This window comes from Aulostomus chinensis, chromosome 2, assembly GCF_037954235.1.
Source record: "Aulostomus chinensis isolate RoL2024-O1b breed Wild chromosome 2, RoL_Achi_v1.0, whole genome shotgun sequence".
Lineage (NCBI taxonomy): Eukaryota > Metazoa > Chordata > Actinopteri > Syngnathiformes > Aulostomidae > Aulostomus > Aulostomus chinensis.
In genome coordinates, this window is record NC_141321.1 from 32,846,751 (window position 1) to 32,865,670 (window position 18,920).

Below are 18,920 nucleotides of genomic sequence, written 5' to 3' on the forward strand. Positions count from 1 at the left end.
ACACACACACACACACACACACACACACACACACACACACACACACACACACACACACACACACACACACACACAGAGTTTTGTGTTATTTTCTCTCCCGTATCATTCATATAGCAAAAGTGCACCAACACATTCCCACGTGATGAGGGTGATGTGGAGGTCACGTCTGTGTGACCTCATTGGCTCAGAGACCAGTGAGCATCACTTTGATCTGGACCTGGTGCTGGAACTGATCTGCCCCAGAAACACTTGACCTTTAGACCAGGAGCAGGAACGTCTCAGGATCGCCTTCAGGCTGTCTCCTCTATTTGGCTCAAACATCCACTGGGACTTGATGGTGAAATGAAAAGATTTTGGTGGCCAAAGGTCAAAGGTTAAGGTCCCTGCCACCTCCCATCTGCTCAGTTCTCATTCACGTGGTCTCTCGGGACCACCTGGGGGGAACTTCTCCACATAGAAGAAGATTCCACCGGGACTCAAACACGAAGTGAAAACATTTTGGGAGTCAAAGGTCAAATTACTGACAGTGATGGAGAGAAGAAGATGAAGCGAGAGAACAAGGACATGAAAAGAGAGCAGAAATTCACTTCCTCAGCACGATTTTGAAAAATGTGTTTGAAAGAGACAAAATAAACCAGACGGTTCAGGGAGAAGATCCCTCTCCCTCTCCTCCCTCCCTCTCCCACTCTATCTGTCTCTCTTCTCTCTCCTGCCTCCCTCTCTCTCTGTCTGTGTCTCCTCTCTCTCTCCTCCCTCCCTCCCTCCCTCTCCCTGTCTCTCCTGCCTCCCTCTCTCTCTCTCTCTCGCCTCTCTCTCTCATGCCTTCCTCTCTCTGTCTCTCCTCTCTCTCTCCTCCCTCCTTCTCTCTCTGTCTGTCTCTCCTCTCTCTCTCCTCCCTCCCTCTCTCTCTGTCTGTCTCTCCTCTCTCTCTCGTCCCTCCCTCTCTCTATCTGTCCGTCTCACTTTTCTCTCTCCTCCCTCCCTCTCTCTATCTGTCCGTCTCACTTTTCTCTCTCCTCCCTCCCTCTCTCTATCTGTCCGTCTCACTCTTCTCTCTCCTCCCTCCCTCTCTGTCTGTCTGCCTGTCCCACTCTTCTCTCTCCTCCCTCTCTGTCTGTCTCTCCTCCCTCTCTCTCTGTCTCTCTCTCTGTCATACTGAGGTTCAGAGGTTGCTGTCACATATCTCCTCAGATACGATTCCTCCAGAACCGTTACCACGGCAGCAGAGGGAGGAGAAAAGTGTGGTGGTGGGAGGAGGAGGGAGGAGGAGGGAGGAGTGATCCACGGAGGCGGCGTGGGTCGTCTGTGGAACTGATTATGTGATCAGTGGAAAGTGCTGTTTTTATTCCCCCAGAGAGCTTTCAAACAAGACTCTGGGGAATTAACTGCAGCATCTGCTCCGCTATACACCCTGATCAGCTGTGTGTGTGTGTGTGTGTGTGTGTGTGTGTGTGTGTGTGCGTGTGTGTGTGTTTTGGCTGTGGCGGTTTACAGTATAATTCTACAATTTCATTTGGCAGACACTTTTGTCCAAAGCAACGTACAACACAGTACGGGAGGGGTTGGTGCTGACAAGGTGTGACAACAATCAGTGCCTGTTAGTCTTCATCTGTGTGTGTGTGTGTGTGTGTGTGTGTGTGTAGCGATCATCTGTGTTCTGATCAAAGCCATGGTGATATTATGCAAACTGTTAAGCCCTGTTGAGTGCTGGTGGGTTACACACTGGCTGTTGGAGCGAGGAGATAAGCAGTTTGCGTGGGCCTAATTAAAACGCTCATTCACTCACACACTCACACTCACACACACACACACACACACACACACACACACACACACACACACACACACACACGGATAGAAGATTTTATTCCTGATAGAGCAGACTGGACCAACAGTGCTGCAACTCCACAGTGACGTTTCTAGCGTGAGAGCTTGTGTGTCCATCAGAGTGTTCGTGTTCGCTCCTGCAGCCGCAGCGCTGGCGTCCTCCGGCGCCTGCCAGCGGTTACAAAATCAAACAGGAGACGATGAGCGATCGCCAGCAGAAAAACACAGGCGCAATACAAAGACGCTGAGAGAACTCAAGAAGAGTGAAGAGGACAAATCTGGAGTCCAGGAGGAACGTCAACTGTAAGTGTCCAAAACTAATAGTTCATAACTGGTGTTTCATCAAGCAGCTGCCAAGTTGTAACGTGATTTGTCGAGCTCATTCACCTCTGACATCACACGTCCGTCATTGCGAGGGGCACACGTGTGTGTATCGTCTCCATGACGCTGCACAGAGAATGTGTATCACACAGCTCCTATATAATAATATTAGAAGTGATGTGAAGAAGAACATTCAGTTGTAGTGAAGAGCAGCACGACTGCAGCTGCTCAGCTGGAGGACTGACGGATCCTCACGTCCTCAGGTCCCCACTTTCTCAGGTCCTGACATCCTGGCATCCTCAGGTCCTGACATCCTGGCATCCTCAGGTCCTGACATCCTGGCATCCTCAGGTCCTGACATCCTGGCATCCCCAGGTCCTGGCATCCCCAGGTCCTGACATCCTGGCATCCTCAGGTCCTGACATCCTGGCATCCTGAGGTCCTGGCATCCTGGCATCCTCAGGTCCTGACGTCCTCACATCCTCAGGTCCTGACGTCCTCAGGTCCTCACATCCTCAGGTCCTGACGTCCTCACATCCTCAGGTCCTGATGTCCTCAGATTCTCATGTCCTCGTCCTCCCGTCAGTGATTTAACAGTAAATGTTTTGATAATAACAGAGAGAAAATATGAAGCGATGAAGGTGCAGGGTGGTTAAACAACAACCACTTCAATCTACGTTCACCCGGTGGACACTGCAGTGTTAACAGCCTGAAAAATGACTTCCTCTCATTCTTATGAGGGAAACTGTTCAGTGTGTGTGTGTGTGTGTGTGTGTGTGTGTGTGTGTGTGTGTGTGTGTGTGTGTGTGTGTGTGTGTATACCTGGTCCTCCTCCCCTCCTCCCTCCTCGTCATAGTTGAGGACGTTCTCTCGGATGTCCTCCCAGCCGTCGTGGTGGGCGGACACGTGGTAGACGCCCTCCTTCAGCCCTTTGTAGCTCCTCCAGCGCGTGTAGAGGAAGATGCCCAGCAGCAGCACTGGAAGAGAGGCGGGCGGCGGCGAGGCTTCATCAGCACCAGCATTAGCAGCCATTAAGATCCCTCATTCAATTAAAGCACGGGCCCCAGAGAGCAGCGCTGCTTAATGGAGTTGGGTAAAATATTGAGAGGTTGTAGAGTTGCACTGAAACTGCTGCTTCTATATTCAACTGCAAGTATTTGACTGTAATAAACCTTGTGTGATCACAACAAAGTACTTCCATGTACTTCAGCGGGTGAACAGATTATTGTCTTACGTTCTTAGAGAGGAGGAGCCTCTTCCAGCTCCCTCCTGCTGCACGCTTCCATACATTCCCGCACATCGGAATGATTGATAATCAGACGATTCCACAACGTCAGAAACGGCAGCCTTCAGGAGAACTTTCCTTCCCGGCCATCTCCCTGTTAACTAATTATTCATCACTAATCAGCGACTCTGAAGTGAGTTTCACACCTTGACTCTCTGCTGACACCAGGAGGTTTTAACAATGATAAGAGACACACGCATGTGAGAGTGGGATTGCTTTTAGTTTCACTGCAGGCAAAATCTGGTACCGGTAATTTATTTCGAGTAACAAGCGCACACACGCGCACGCGCTTGAACCAATCTGCATGTGTCTCCTACATCCTGTGACCTTTTTAGACGTTAACAAATCTCCAGTGTCTCGTTTCATCACTTTCTGCTTTAGATAACTTGTCACAACTCGCTAGCTGCTCACGATATTAACCTGCTTCACACCCACACGCTCTCATTCCACTCTGCCGTTAATTGTTTGCCTTTAATTCTGCTTTGCTTTGTTACATCACGTCAAACAACTGAATAAAGTGCGCGGAACCTGGAGTGGAGGGTTTAGACGACACTTAAGGAGACACAACCACGTGTCATTAACGGAGCCTAACAGAATTATTCTCTGAGTCATCTTCAAATCTCCTTTTTGCACAGAATGTACATGTGAGCGCTGAGTATAATCACATTTGAGAACAGCAGCAATCACACGCCACGAGCCGTTTGAACTGACAGCTCTATAAAAACCCCGGCTCTTCAAATCCTATTAATCCTGGCTAAGACATCACCCTGGAAGAAGAAGAAGAAAAAAAAACCCTGATCTGAAACAAGTCTTTTTACTGCTCCTGACTCTCCTCCTCCATTAAAATCCTGCTTTTCTCTTTAATTCAAAAGTCACTCTCTTACATCACAACTCACCAGCGCCAGCCAATCCATCATGTACGCACACTAACAGGCAGAGCTCAAACTCCACAGCTATTGATAACAGCCCATTAAACAACCTGCCCTCTGACAACTCTGTAAGAGCAAATTCACTCAGCCAGAGAGCAGCTGCACAGTACAGGAAGAAAAATCAATATTCATTTACTGTCAACGTGTCCCCCCGACTACAAATCCAGAGTCTGGCAGATTTATAGGATGAAATTGTTTACAGAGATTCACTGTTTCGGTTCTGGAGGGCCGACGTTGGTTTTACAGGCACCGAACGAGATGGGAAAGAAAGATGATGAAACTGTGAGACAGGAGACGCGCGCGGCTTTGATGGCAGCGAAGCCGTGAACTGGCAAAGACACGAGGTCACAAGTTGAGGCTCCCGCTCCGGCTGCAAGTGAGCTTCCCAGCGACACATCCACCAGCAACCCTGTTGGAAGTCTGTCCGGATTCCAAACAACAGGCAGCATATGGGGGCTTTTCACCAATAGCAGGAGCTCAAAAAAACTACAGTCTGGATTTACCGACGAGGACCGATCAGAATTAGCGGCGAATAAACACACAGAGGTAGTTTACCGCAAATGACAGTACGATTCCACGCAAAAACCGAAGACACAGTGTTCACCAAATGAAAAGTCAGACTCGTCTTTGGAAGTCTTACGGTCCTCTGAGTGTGACCTCTGACACTCAAGCCGGCGTTCTCGGTCTCCAGTGATGGAGCAAGTCAACTTGTAAGGGCACTGCAAGGTCACGCTGACCTGAAAACCAGCATGCAGCTCGGGAGGATTGATGGTAGCCTGTCCTAAATGCTGGGTTTTGAGCGGCAAGTCGACTTTTCCTTTGATGAATGAGGTCCGTTGAGGTTAAGAATCTCTTCTGCAAGAGAAACCGGCCAAGACAGCAGCAAAGTTACGGACAAAGCTCGGACTGCCAATCCTGCTTAGCTGGTAAGTCCCAGAAATAATGAGCTGGAATGGGCATAATAGGTCCCTGCTTCCCAGGTCAGGAGCTCCCTACTCTTCTGGATGTAGCCTGCATTACAAAAAAAAGTGTTTTTTTTGTTTGTTTTTGCTCCATGAGAATTGGCACACAACAGAGATCCAACCTGATCTGGACTGAGTGGATGAAAAACAACTCGAGCAACACCACTGGCTCTGTAGCTGTGCAAACAAGCAGCGGACTTCACACAGACTTTGTGAAGACTTTCTTTTTCTCAGTAGGGTGAGAAAAACAGCAAAAGAGCCAGGATGTGATGTGAAAGAAGAATTGTGATCTCGCTGCTTGGAGGACGACTGCAACGCGTGGATCAATATCTTCCATGTGCGTTCAGGCTCTATATGAAGGGCAGAAACCAGCCTATAAGAGGAATGCAGGGCTGGAGTGTTGGGTTTCTGTGTCTGCACTCGCATTCTGCTTCTCCCATTGGCTGTGTTTGTGAGTTTGTGTGTTTGTGTGTGCATGTGAAGAAGTTCTGAGCTCTGTGGGGAAGTGAGCGAGGAAGCTGGAGGTCAGGGCAAACAAGATGAATCTGTTGTGTTCAAAGGTCTTCTCTTGAGGGCAAACAGAGAAATCGAGAATTTGGTCAGTATTTCTGACAGCATATACATGCGCCCGCGCTTGTGTTTGTGTGTGTGTGTGTGTGTGAGTGAGTGTGTGTGTGAGTGTGTTTGTGTCTTAGAGCAGAAGAGCCTGAAAAGAGAGATTATGTGTTTATTTGTTTTCAGTGCCTCCGAGGTCCTTTGGTCTCTTTGACCATCATTTCTGTTTAACTTTCTTTGGGTCTGCTCGACCCTCATATTTACTCTCTTCTACTGTCTTCTACTATTTCCCTCCTCCATTCACTTCGCTCCAGTGCTCCTTTAACTTATCTTTAATACCGTTTCCGTTATTGACGACCGCTGTGTGGTTAATGAGCCAGCGTGGTGGATCTAGGCAAGAGAACCTACTGTAGCCTTCAGGCTAATCTGATGCTACCTTTGTCCAAATTAACCCTTCACCCACCACTGACGAGATTTGCTGCTAATTGGTGTGACGGCTGTGGTGCAGTCGAAGGTGCTGTGGTAACAGAGCACTGCACCACAGACGGATGGATGCTGCGGTTCCCCGGGGGCCTGTGGTGCTGCCAGGCCGACTTAGGAGCACTTTAGTCAGGCAGAGAGGGAGAGCAGAGACAGGACGATGCGGAAAAAACAACAGCATGAATACAAAAATCCATTTGCTGCTTGGGAATAATTTCTTTTAGAAAAAGTTATTTTTCTCAGCTCTTTGTCTGAAAGTGACAGTTTTTCATGACACCACCCCGCATTCAAGTGTTGACAATAAATAAGAATGGAGGCACTTACGGGAAACAGTTTGCTCAAAAAAAGGAAAATGGACGCTTTGGTCTTTTTTTCTTTCTGTGATTTCTTTTTTCAATAATCATAGCAAAAATTATTCGATGGGTTGTGAAAGATGAAAGGAAATGTTAAAGAAAAAAAAAACACCGGCGGGTGCTGGCAACTCTTTAAAAAGTTAAGCCCTCTATCATAGCCACAATCTGTCAAACCAACCACTGAACGTTTAAGCAACCAGCCAAACCACCAACACGAAGCACCGAGCAGATTCTGACAACGACACAAAGGTCTGAGTTCTGAGTTGCAACTGGGAAGCCACAACGAATTCTGCTGGGACCGGAAGTCATGTGACAAACAAAACCCACCAAAAGGGTGGTGTGGTTTTCTGGGGAGGGGAGGCTGCTGTGGAGGCCACATTCATGAATTATAAATAAATCTCTGCCAATGACTGACCTGAATTCCACACACTGGACTAGACCCCCCCCCCCCCCCCGGTCTATCAGCGCCACGCCAGCCTACACACAAAGCTATTGACAGTCTAAAAGCAGACTGAACCAATCCCGGCCACTACAGGTAAACGTCTCAAAAATCGGATGAGCCGGATGTCGGTTGCGAGTCCTTTGAGGAGAACTGTGAGCGATCGATGGCTGAAGTCTCGGAGACGGTTCTCTTATTTAAGCGCGGGCGCACGGTGAGGCGGCCACTGTGGGCCGGGGGATCTGGAGCAGCTCAAATGATGCTGAATGAGTGTGTGAGGAATCGGAATTCCATTCCGACAATCAATCCCAGAACCCCCGAGCTGCCCTGCGATGAGCTCCGTGTATGTTTGTGTTTTTGTGTGTGGTTGTGCGTGCAAATCAACGCGTCAATGATATGCTATCGATTTAACGCTAATCAAAGTGTCTGCGTGCTGCGGCCTGATCCCTCTACCTGCCTCTGAACGGGTGAAAATGGTGGCTGTCCAAGTCGACTAGAACAACAATTAGCTGAAGCGTAGCTAAGCACTGACGACTCGCGGCGCTTGAAAACTCTGTTGAAATAAACTCTTCCAAACAGATTCATCTTTCATAAAAACACAAGTTAATGTGTTCCCAAACTTTTCTCACTCTCATGGGAGTGAAAACACCTTTCAGCATGGAGCTCACAGGGAGCCAAGCTCTTCATTATAAGGAATATGATACAATGTTTTCATAATCTCTGGACCTCCAGCAGTGCCAAGGGGCGGTCTCTCTGTGCGTGGGTTGTATTACGGAGATGCACGAGGGCGGAGCGATGCAGGTGCGACACTGATCTGCTGCTGGAAGGCGACCAGCTGCTGAACTGGGGCTGGCAACTGCAGACAAGCAGGGGAAGAACCAGAACCCAGAGTGACCAGGACTGGGCTTGTGTGTTGTGGCCTGATCAGTTCCACCTGCGTCAGGAGCGTGGTGACGGTTCCATCAGCCAATAACCACCGTCATCAGTCGGAGCAGCTCCTCTGACCTCCGCCCTCAAGGTTAGTTTAGGTCAACAACCCACATTTTTCTCATAGCGGAACTATTCTTCTTTTCTAATGTTGCAACGATGGCGTCCTCCAGGTGTTTTACAATGCTAGATTCTCCATAGCAACAGCTCAGTCTGTGCTACAGGGTGAACAACCCAGCTAGACACCGCTGATGGATGGCGTCACGCAGGTCTCCAGTGTTGACCCCCACGGGATCCAGACCCTGGCAGGCAGCGGGGAGCTGGTCTCTGAGTGCTGCTCGTGTCGCTCTGGAGTTCACTTTCATGAAAGACTTCTTCCTGCTTCAGCCGGCTGTCACATGTCTGCCCGACGGTCGACCTTAACGGCCTGAGCGCTACTGTCATTTCAGGTCTCTTCCATGACAATAAACTCCCCAGGATGGGATGCCGTGGTCGCCCCAGCTGACAAAATGGACCAAAACTGAAATATTAAAAAGTTCTTCAATCTAAAACCTTATTGTATCGGACAGAATGTTGTTTTCCTAGTTAAAGCTGTCACTATGAAGCGCTGCAGCGATGACATCATTGTGTCGGCCAGTGGGCGGCATCTCCACGGCTTCCCTCAATCGGGACTTTGCATTTTTGCTGAAAATGAGCTCTGTACAAGCCCACGCTAGGCTACCACGGACCTGCGCCACTCACTCATGACCTCAGCCTCACCACAGCTGAGCTCCACACTTCTTCTGTTTTCGGCGTGTTAGCAATCACCATTTTTACGTAACATATAAACACTTTGGAGCTCACAAGTAGGGTCGTAAGCGGATAGTTCACCTACTAACGGGAATTCAGTCATTATCTACTCACCCTCAGGCTGATGGAGGGTCGGTGAAGCTGAGCTATGTGAGGCGAGGAGGAGCCACGATGCTAACCTATCCTCACGGCTCTCTGAAGCTGATTGGCAGCAGCTGATCACATCTGGGACAGACACTGGCACTCCAAGCAGCTGGAGGACACAAGAACGCTGCTTCAAGTCTCCTCCGAAACCTTGCACACACCTGCAGACTGAGCCGGTGCAGCTGCTAAAAAGGCCAGCTCTGCTCCGCTGACCCAGCGGGTCGCTGACGTGCTCGGTGTATTTCAAGCGTAAGGATGTGTTTTAGTGTGTAACACTTGATGCAAGTGTAGCTTTGTTTGGCCGCTACTAAAGTCCAGACGATCCCTTTAATCCAAGATCAGTGTCCGTCCGGTTTGTCAGCTTTGTCTGTTCTCAACCTTTGCTTGTGTTCCCGGCTCTCCAGGCAGCTGCACCTCGAGTCTTCTCCCTTCACTGGAGGCGTTATCACTCTGATCTGTGTCCTTTCTCTACTCGACTTATCTCTGCTGTGACAAACCACTTCATTGAAGTCAAGCTTCACTCTACTTGCACCTCAATTGTTGTTCAATATAAGGATGAGGCTGTGAACGGGCTGGCACGGCGTGCGGGTCATGGGCTGCAGGGCACTCATGAAAGTGAATATATGAGGGATTCTTTTTTAAATTCATGCCGTACTATTACTTCTAGTGTGTATATGTGTGTGTGTATATGCGTGTTCCTGCGTGTGTCTGTGTGCGTGCCAGAAAGATCTCCCTGTATACTCGGTCGGTTTTGACAGAATTTTTAAACAGTTCATGTCCAGTGAATACCGAACAAAGGTCAGCAGCAAAATGCCAGAAGTAAATAAAACAGTTCAGGTCAAATAAAAATGAATTCTGAAAACTTTCTTAGGGACTGCGTGGCATGTTTTCTTTATAAAAAGAACAAAATTACTCTGCTCATTACAGCCAGAGTCAGTGAAAACACACGGACATTAATGCTTCACCTGCAATTATTTGCATGAACCAGAATGTGCAAGAAAGAAAACATTCTGACTTCTGCAATGAAACTGCTGGACTTCGCCACGACCGACAGTCATGTGACTAAAAGTCAGCAAATTTTGAACTGCTGCTGTATACTTAGATCTAATGTTTTTGTCAACGGTTTTAAAAGAAGAAAAAAAACTAGCATATTATGGTTTGATCAATGTCATTAAACATGTTTGGGCTCCTCCAAACTGCAGTGATGACAGTTTTATTTCCACTGATGTGCAGGAAAAAAACGAGGCTACAGCAACTAAAAATATAACAGGAGCAAAAACAAAAAGCTGCTCAGGACTCAAAAGGTTAATATAAAAAAAGCCGTTCAACGCCAGCGTGTCTTGGTTGGAAGCCTCTGCGGCGGGATGCTAGCTTTAGCGCAGGTCAAGGATGACAGCGCAGGTGTCAGTGGTTCTCATAATTCTACACATGTTGCCGGTGATGCATTCAAAGGTCACCCAGCAGCTGGGAAAACAGAAATAAGGGTGTTGTTTTCCCTCAAGTCATGTCCAGCAGAGAAGCAAGTCAATCAGGGCCTTCGCCTTAACACGCCGTTAGAAGGCACGTCGCCGTCTCAGAGAGTTGAGGTGTGTGTGTGTGTGTGTGTGTGTGTGTGTGTGTGTGTGTGTGTTCCTGTTCAGGATAGACCACGCCTGCTTTTTTTGGTCAGACAGAGTCGTCAGTGGGGCTCTCCCACTCTGCCACGGCGAGCAAATCTGATGTAAAACAAGCAGCGCTGGGCGGGTCCTCACACCCCTGCGCACGCACAGTGGGAGACTGCTGAGCAGAGTGAGACGCAGGGGAAACCTGATCCGATTTTGCACGTAGGAGCTGATTATTTCTGCACTGTTTTCTTATCTAAGACGAAACGTAATTTATGTGTGAATCAAACAGTGTCTGTGACATCGGGCGCAACCTCTAGGTGGCACTACGACTTCAATCCAGTCCAGAAGTCTTCAGGCCTGGACTCTCATCAAACTTGTGGTTTTGTATCCGCGGTCAAATATCAAAGTTGGCCACTTCAGCACAGCAACGGCACTTCTGGAAACCTCAGTTTTCACAGGAACTCGGCGCCAAGTACATGCCAGCGGTGGGCGGGGACAGAGAAGCACGGATAAATCCAGATAAATCATAAATAAATGAGTCACGGGTTGAGGGTTCACGCTTACTTGTCAGGTCAGGTGGAGGCGAGTCTTTCTTTAAAGGACTAAAGAAGACGGCGCTCATGTCCTCAACCTTACAGCGCGAGAGTGAAATCATACATGAATGCCTTCACCTTCCCTCAGCAGGAATCACACTTTCCTACCGGACTAATTATCTTGGACTTAGATGGCGTGGATCACAACGCTCGCAGCAACACGCTCAGCTCCGTGACTTCAGGAGTATTAACTATTAATGTACTTGGAGCTGGAGGGAAGGAGGTGTTCTGCAGGGTATGAAGGGAGATCAGGTGGGTGCTCAATAATAAGCTGTCTTTGCTGTGTTGAGTCCAGCTTGGAAGGAGCTTGGCCCTCCAGCTGCCAGACGGCCGCGGTTCAGTTCATCAGCACAGCAAACATCCAACCTTATCATGAGTGAAGTTGACGGCTGACGTTTGCTTTTGGGCGTTTTACATTTCACTTCCGCTTGTTCCGCTGCTGTTTTAGCTCAGTTTGTGAGGTCATCCATGCATCGTTAACCAGGGTTGCGGGGGGGGGGGCGGGGCCTATCCCAGCCGCCATGGGGCCACTGGGGCGGAGACAACCTGGACAGGTCGCCAGTCCACCACAGTAATTCTGAGTTCATTATGGCAAAGCTGTCTGATTCTAATGTTCGTTAAAAACATAAAAGACCAAATCAGTTGTCAATCATTGTGACTGCGCAAACATGAAACTGAACACAGCTGCACTTCAGAGCCAGGCTCAAACATCAAAGCTCTGATTCCCTTCGGTCGTACTCCTAGCCGGCGTGGACGGTCAGAAAAAGGATCAAACAAGTGCTCAGTGTGACTTTTCCACATTAAAGATACATTATTGCATATTAAGGCTGTAGTATGGGGGGGGGGGGGGTCATCAGGCTCAGAGTAAATATGGTGGAAGGTTCTACGCTCATGTGGTGGGTAAAACAATGTCCCAGACAACATCAAGTTTGTGTCTTATGTTTTGAGGAACAGATCAAGAGAGAACGAGCAGAGGCAGAAACGGTGGCAGTGTCAAGGCCAGATGATGTAAACGGAGCGACAGCGTTGAGAGGAAGGTGAGGAGTTGATGATCTTTCCACTTGGCTGTGAACAAACTAAAGATTTGAATTTTCATCATCGAGCGTCAAATCAATATTCAAGCTGCTCGACACATTCATGGTGATTAATCTTTCCTCCAGTCAAGAGATACTCAGCGGCGCTCTGGCTCTGTGTGTCGCCGTGCTGACATTTCTCAACTGGAAGCTTTGTTGTGGATTCAGAGCTCCAGACGGCCCCCCCCCCCCCCCCCCCCCCGGGGGGGCTGTCACTGGGTCAGCTGGTTCTGACAGTCTCCCAGTCCAATCAATGAAAGAGTAACCCAGCGACTGTGGGACTTCGCTGTGGATGGAATCGATCAGACCGGGGGCATCAACTCAACGACATTAATAAGAGATGACATTGTCAATGCAGGTAAAACGATCTGCCAATAAAGTTCCAGAAGAATAATAAAAAGAAACGCTGGGAGACGCGAGGGAAATGATCCTGCTTTCAATATCGGTTCCGGTTTACGGCCGATGTTTACTGCTGCTGTGGAGGTCATGTGATCTTCTGCTTGATCGTCTGTTTGCAGGTTAACTCGCAAAGCTGAGGGCAGATTTTGATGACAAATTTGGTCGGACGATAGAACTCAGGCGTAGGAACAGAGACAAGATGGATCCGGATCTGATGACGTCATAGAGCCTTGGAGGAGGTTTGCACCCCCAGAGTTCCTCTGGTTGAAAATCACTTTCCACATCCTGAGGGACTCCAGGCACTCGACTGGCTCGAGCTAACATGCTAGCAATGCGCCAGCTGTCCCTCCCTCTCACTGCGTGCCTCATCTTCACCGGTCTGGGTTATTATTCTCTGTGCAGTTTCACCCACTCTAGGAGAAAATACATTTAAAAAACTTTTCTAATTTGATTCTAAATATCTGTATTACACTGCACTTGTTCCCTCCACTTCTACCCAGGATGATCCTGCTTCCACGGGGGTGAAGGACACAGTGACATTAGCAAAAAGCACCCAGAAACAAGTTCCAGGGTTCAGAGAGTTGAATAATCATGAAAATCCTCCAAAGACAAATCAAATGTTGGCCAGACAATAAGAGACGTCACCAAAGAGAGTACTGTTCATCCTCTGAGGGGCGTGAATGTCAGGAACACAACTCGGGCTCATCAGAGCCGTAGCTGTGGAGCGATTTCACTCAGAACCACGGACGACAACGTCCAGAGGAACAAGAGGAAGAGCTGAGGGATCAGGAGCCGGTCGGGTTCATCCTCCCGGAACCGTGACCACTGTAACAGTCCATTCAGGACATGCCGAGACATTCAGGTGAAAGACCCTTCAGGGCACCTGATGAAAAGTATTAAGATTCGTCCTTTGGATCCACAGAAAACATCACGTCAGTCCATCCAACAGCTGTTTAAATATTTTAGTTTGAAATTGCCCAAAGTCTCTAAAGGACAGGCCGCAAATCTTCCGTGATGCATGGAGAGAACCGCTCTCCCCTTTTGTTCTCCGCTATTCAAACGCCTGGAGTCTGTACAAGCCAAAGGGGATGAAGGTATCAAACAAAAACTCTCCTGCTTCTACTTAAATTTCCGAGCGGGGAAGTCTTGACCGTTTCATCAGGGCAATGTTCCACTGATTGAAATGACTACCAAAGCCCCTGGAGCACTGATGTCGATTCCTGCAGGTTTGGGTAAACAGCCCCTTATATGCCTACAAATCAAGTAATTAACACTTAAAACAGAGCGGCGCCTCAGCAGGATCAAGGTCGTACGTTGCATTTAATTTGAGCCCAAAGCCAAGTTTCACGGTAGGCAGCGGCGAGGGGAGGGGCGGGCAGAGGAGGAGCAGAGATGATGGTTTGAAATGAGGGTCTGGTCTCAGACCGAGGAGGGGCTGCCTTCTGAATCCCGATGAGACGTGCAGACACGTCCAGCAACACCGTGACATTGCAGCACCTCCCCACCCCACGCCGTCAAGCATTCACGCCTCCCTCCTCCTGGTCCTGACTGAGCCGCCTGTAGGAGGCGCTGACGTCTCACCGCCGACGCTAATGTTAACCCCTCCATGGCTCTGTACCACACACCTAATGTACGCTGAGGAAAAGGAGGAAACCAAATAATGATGTCTCAAGATAAGAAGAAAGTCCAGGTAAGGGGGCCGGGCGGCAGTGGGCGGGTCCAACAAACACCTGAGGCTGCTGTTTCGATCGCCGTTCACAGAAATGAGTTTCTCAGTTCGCGTGTCATTGTTGTGACTCTAATAATGTTAACATGATCAAAAAGACACACATGTTGTTGAATAATCTCTGACATCATGCTGGTCATGTGAGTCATCAATCCAGAACTGAGCCGCAGAGATCCGTTCAGATCAGACGTGGCTCGTGATGGCGGGACGGGCGAATCAGACCTTAAATCCGACAGTTATCCCGTAGTGTCACTTAGCACGAGTGTACGCCACGACCTACTGCACACCAGAGTTGTCACTGTGGACTGGATAATGGCGTGATGATGAGCCTGCTCGGTATGGTGGACGCCCCTGGGAGTTACGGCCAGTCCTGCCAGGGCGGAACCGTGTGCCGTTGTCTCTTCTTGCTCTCTGCTCTGCCTCGTGCTGCTCTTTACTGCTCCGCTGTATTGTCCTCAATTAAACAAGAGGAACATGTCATTGTACTGACAACTCGTACTCTGCATGCTACTGTGCCTCGGGCTCATCACTGCAGAATTTCCTTTAGGAATAAAAACACGAAGCTATAGTTGCAGCAGATGAATACGGCCAGACAGACGGCCGGGCCGACCGAGGGGGAGGGATCAAGAGAGCGGGCGAGACACGATCGTCTTGCAGTCACAGGACTGTCCCAGAGAAGTGCAGCAGCTCTACGCCTGTAATTTCCTCCAGAGGCTCTCTGACCTTTGGTGAAGAAAACCTGACTACGGGGAAAACTGCGGTCAGTCCAGCAGTTCAACAGTAAAAACAACATGGAGTCTTGTTATGTGGGCTTTTACGAAGAGTCGTCAAATAAACAGGCAGCCCCGGCCGGCAAGGTGGTTTTATGATGTTTGGAGTCATAAATAATTTGACGGACTCACTATTTCTTTAATTGCGTTAAAGCGTTTACATCTTTACTACGTAAAGGGAGCAGTCTTTTTATATTGTTTAAAAATAAACAACGGTTTTTATACTTTGATTTGACTCCTGTGTGAACTCCCAGGCAGCTGGAAAGGTTCCACTGTGGAAGCTGGTGATTCAAGTTCATGATTCCAAATATTTCATTCTGAAGAAAAGAGTATTAGGAGTTTGTTTTTTGTGCTCCCGGCGTCTTCCGTGTCCTGTGGCGCTGTAGCGGAGTTGCAACTCTTTATATGTTCCCTTCATCTCGATAAAGTCTCCGTGTGCGTGTATTACCAGGATGCGAAGCACCATTCCTCTGCTGCAGGATGACGACAGCCACGAGGCTCCCCTGAATCACTGAGTCAGTTTTCTGCAAATGATTTAATTCACTTAAATTGCGACGTTACTGACAAGATTCACAGACATCAACGAGACCCGTTAAAGACTCTGCAGTAAACTTACGAACAGGCGGATTGTGATGTTTCAACAGTGCCTGAAGCTCCTGCAGAGGAGGGAAATTCGGCGTGTTGTGGTCTGGAGGGATGTGAGTGCGCGAGAGCCTTTGTGACCAAACCTGGTGGAGCCGACAACTGCGGATGCTTCCAAAAGCTCTGATGAGTATGGCAACGGAGCGAATCCCTCGTCACTCAAACAGATCACGACACGGCTGAAGAAGTGCGGGAGATTCCGGACCGCTCGATCAAAACCCCGAGTCAGCGTTCAGAGAGCATTCTTACCTCCACAGGCCTGAGACTGCAGCTTCAACAGTAACTTCCACCACAAGTCACTGGTATGTCACTGTTAGTCGATTAGCATTTATCTATTCCATCAAGATGGCCAAGTCAAAGCTTACTGAGGACCAATTTTGTCCCCTGGGCCACCCTTTGGGCCGCCCCTACCGAGAGAGATTAGAATGAAGATTTTTCAAAATAAAAAATGATCCCAGAAATAAATGTTTTCATTTGCTGTGAACCCTCTACATCCAGCCCTGGGATCCTCCCCCTCTTACTCACCCATGATTCAAATGTCAGAACATGTTACAGAAAAGGCCAAAGGTCAGAGGTCAAGGTAGCTAGGTTATCCCCAATCTACCAGTTCACCACCGCCATCAGTGCCGGTCCCACCACGCCAGGATCTTTTCTTGAACGTTACAATGCGCCCCTGTCTCTAATCTTGTTACACTCCTGTTATCCATCTTTGATGTAGAATTAAAAACCGCCATGACGGAGCAGAGTGCGTGTACCTAGTAAGGCCATGAAGCAGATGCAGATGGCGAAGAGGGAGCTGAAGCTCAGGCCCACGTCCTCCCTGTAGATGGCCAGGGTGGTCTCACAGAGGTGACCCCTGTAGCCCTCGGGGCAGTGGCAGGTGAACTTGGAGGGCGACTGGGCCACGCAGGTTCCTCTGTGACAAGGTCGCGTGGCACACAAGGTGTAGACGCAGGACTTCTTGGTCCCGTTCACACGGATCATGTGACCGGGCGGACATCTGCAAGCAAATATAGACAATAATGAGGTATCAGAACTCCAGAATTCTCCGGCTTTGGCCGTATTTCATCTTGCTAATTTGGTTTGAGAAGCCTGGAGGAAAAGGGCAGTTTGTCTGACTCTGACAACAGTGAGCTCTGCCCGCGTCGGTGTAATGAGACGGTGAAAGATGTTTCACTTGTGGTTATAAAATGCAAAGGCCACACTCTGCACCCGGCTGGATGAGTCAGTGGTGTCCTTTAAGTCCCGGCTGGCCGGGCGTACACTGGCGCGCATGACGCAGCACTGGAGGTCCTTTAGCTGACTCCTTTCTATCACTCCAACGTTCATGAATTCAAAAAGTGCTTTAAAGTAAATTGTGCAGGACACATGAAGGAAAAAACAAACGAGTCGGAAATGAAAACACAAAGAAATCCCATCAAACGTGACACCATCAGCCGCCGTTTTTTTCTCCTTTTTTTTTTTTTAACGTCCACTCCTCTCCTTTACTCAGCGATCTTCCTCGTACACCTCAACGGAGAAATAACTGCAGGGGATGAAACCGCTGACGGTGGCAATGGCAGGAACTCCGATGCAGACGGGCACATTTTCCGCCTCACTTCAGAGAGCACCACTATAATTAAAAGCTCATTTGGGTGTAACCGCTCAAACAAACATTTTACGAGCCCATTAATTCAGCGTCTCGTTCCACGTCTATATATGGAGCAGCTCCGGGCCGTAGATTTTGATGACATCAGAGATGAGTCTTGCCTCGGGTCTTTGGAGGTTTGTTCGTGCTTATAAATATTGACTCATCTTCACTTTGAAATGGCAACATTAAATTAATGTTATGATTCCTTAGAACTGTTCCAGGCGAGGGTTAACTTGCTGCACCGTCTGCCAAACTTCTCCAGTGGCTTGAGTTCATTTTTTTTCCATTCAGCGATTTATGCTGTCTGGAAAAGATTCACCGTCTGCAGTTATTAATATTTAAGTTTTGATACGGTTCAATATAAAGCAGAACGGCATCTCAAATGCAGCCTGAGACGTCTTTGGATTCACTCTTTATGGTTGGAAATCCCACCATGAGGCGCTTGAAAGCTTCAACATCACGAAATGGTAAGAAAACACAGAAACCCAACGTTTTCATTTCATGTAATTAACTCAGAGATGCAATGACAGCTGAGAGCATTCATCACGCCTGGCTGGAGTCGGTGCTGAATGCAGGACGCCTCTTTCAGTCCACTAAACAAAGTGCATCTCTTTGTTTGCTCTCTTTCTTTATCTGGCAAAAACCAGGACTGGAACCAGAGACAAATATCAAAACCAAGAGGAGCACAAACAGCCACCCGGTCATTAGCGGAGGACGGCCGCTGATTGTTCCTGCAGCTGGAGGACGACAGAACCACCAGAAAGGAAACTAAAGAGCCGCTTAATGCTGCAGATCCCTTCAACTAATGAGAATAAACTGAGTTCTCCACCGGGAGAGGTGTAGTCATACTTATTAATACTCTGAATATTCTTTGAATTAATAGACTTCTCACCCAGTAACTTTTAGAGTTGACAGGAGCCCTCCGTGAGGTGAATCCCCTCACCGTGACACGCCAGTCCAGCTGTGACGCCACACGTTCTCGCGGAACGTTTGAATGATAGCTCACAAAAAGCTATGTCAAATATTGAATTCCTGACATTTATTAACTCCAAGCTAATTAATACACACCATCAGGTGTCACAAGCAGTGACATTTGGATTTGTAATGATAATATAACTGTTCATCCTCTTCAGCTCCACAACTGCCAAAGCTAAACAGAGCTAAGATAAGGTCATGGGCGTGGTAGCTGAGTTAGCCAGTCACGCTAACGCAAGAGACTTAGGTTGGTCAACACGCGTTTATATAGAGGTTTTGTGTTTTAAAGTATTATGAACTCTATAAATACAGAGTATTTGTGTACAAGTATCGGATACGGTTTGATGATAGCACTTCCAGTAGACCTGAGAGGAGCTGAACACTTTAAACATATTTAAAACTCATCTTTTTAGTCTGGCTTCATGATTTTCTTTTTTTTTTTTTTAACTAATATTTCATTACTCAAAACCATTATTATCTATATTATCCCCCCATGT

The 18,920-nt window shown here is 48.3% G+C and overlaps 1 protein-coding gene across 1 annotated transcript in view; it reads right to left on the reverse strand.

Moving 5' to 3' along the window:
* The window catches only part of LOC147269765 (neural-cadherin), a 280,583-nt gene that overhangs the window by 3,951 nt on the left and 257,712 nt on the right, over positions 1-18,920 (reverse strand). The window contains exons 35-36 of the mRNA XM_086190512.1: positions 16,574-16,818; positions 2,971-3,125 (exon numbers count right to left, since the gene is read on the reverse strand). Coding sequence (XP_086046638.1) covers positions 2,971-3,125; positions 16,574-16,818 — 400 coding nt within the window. The remainder of the gene's footprint in view (positions 1-2,970; positions 3,126-16,573; positions 16,819-18,920) is intronic.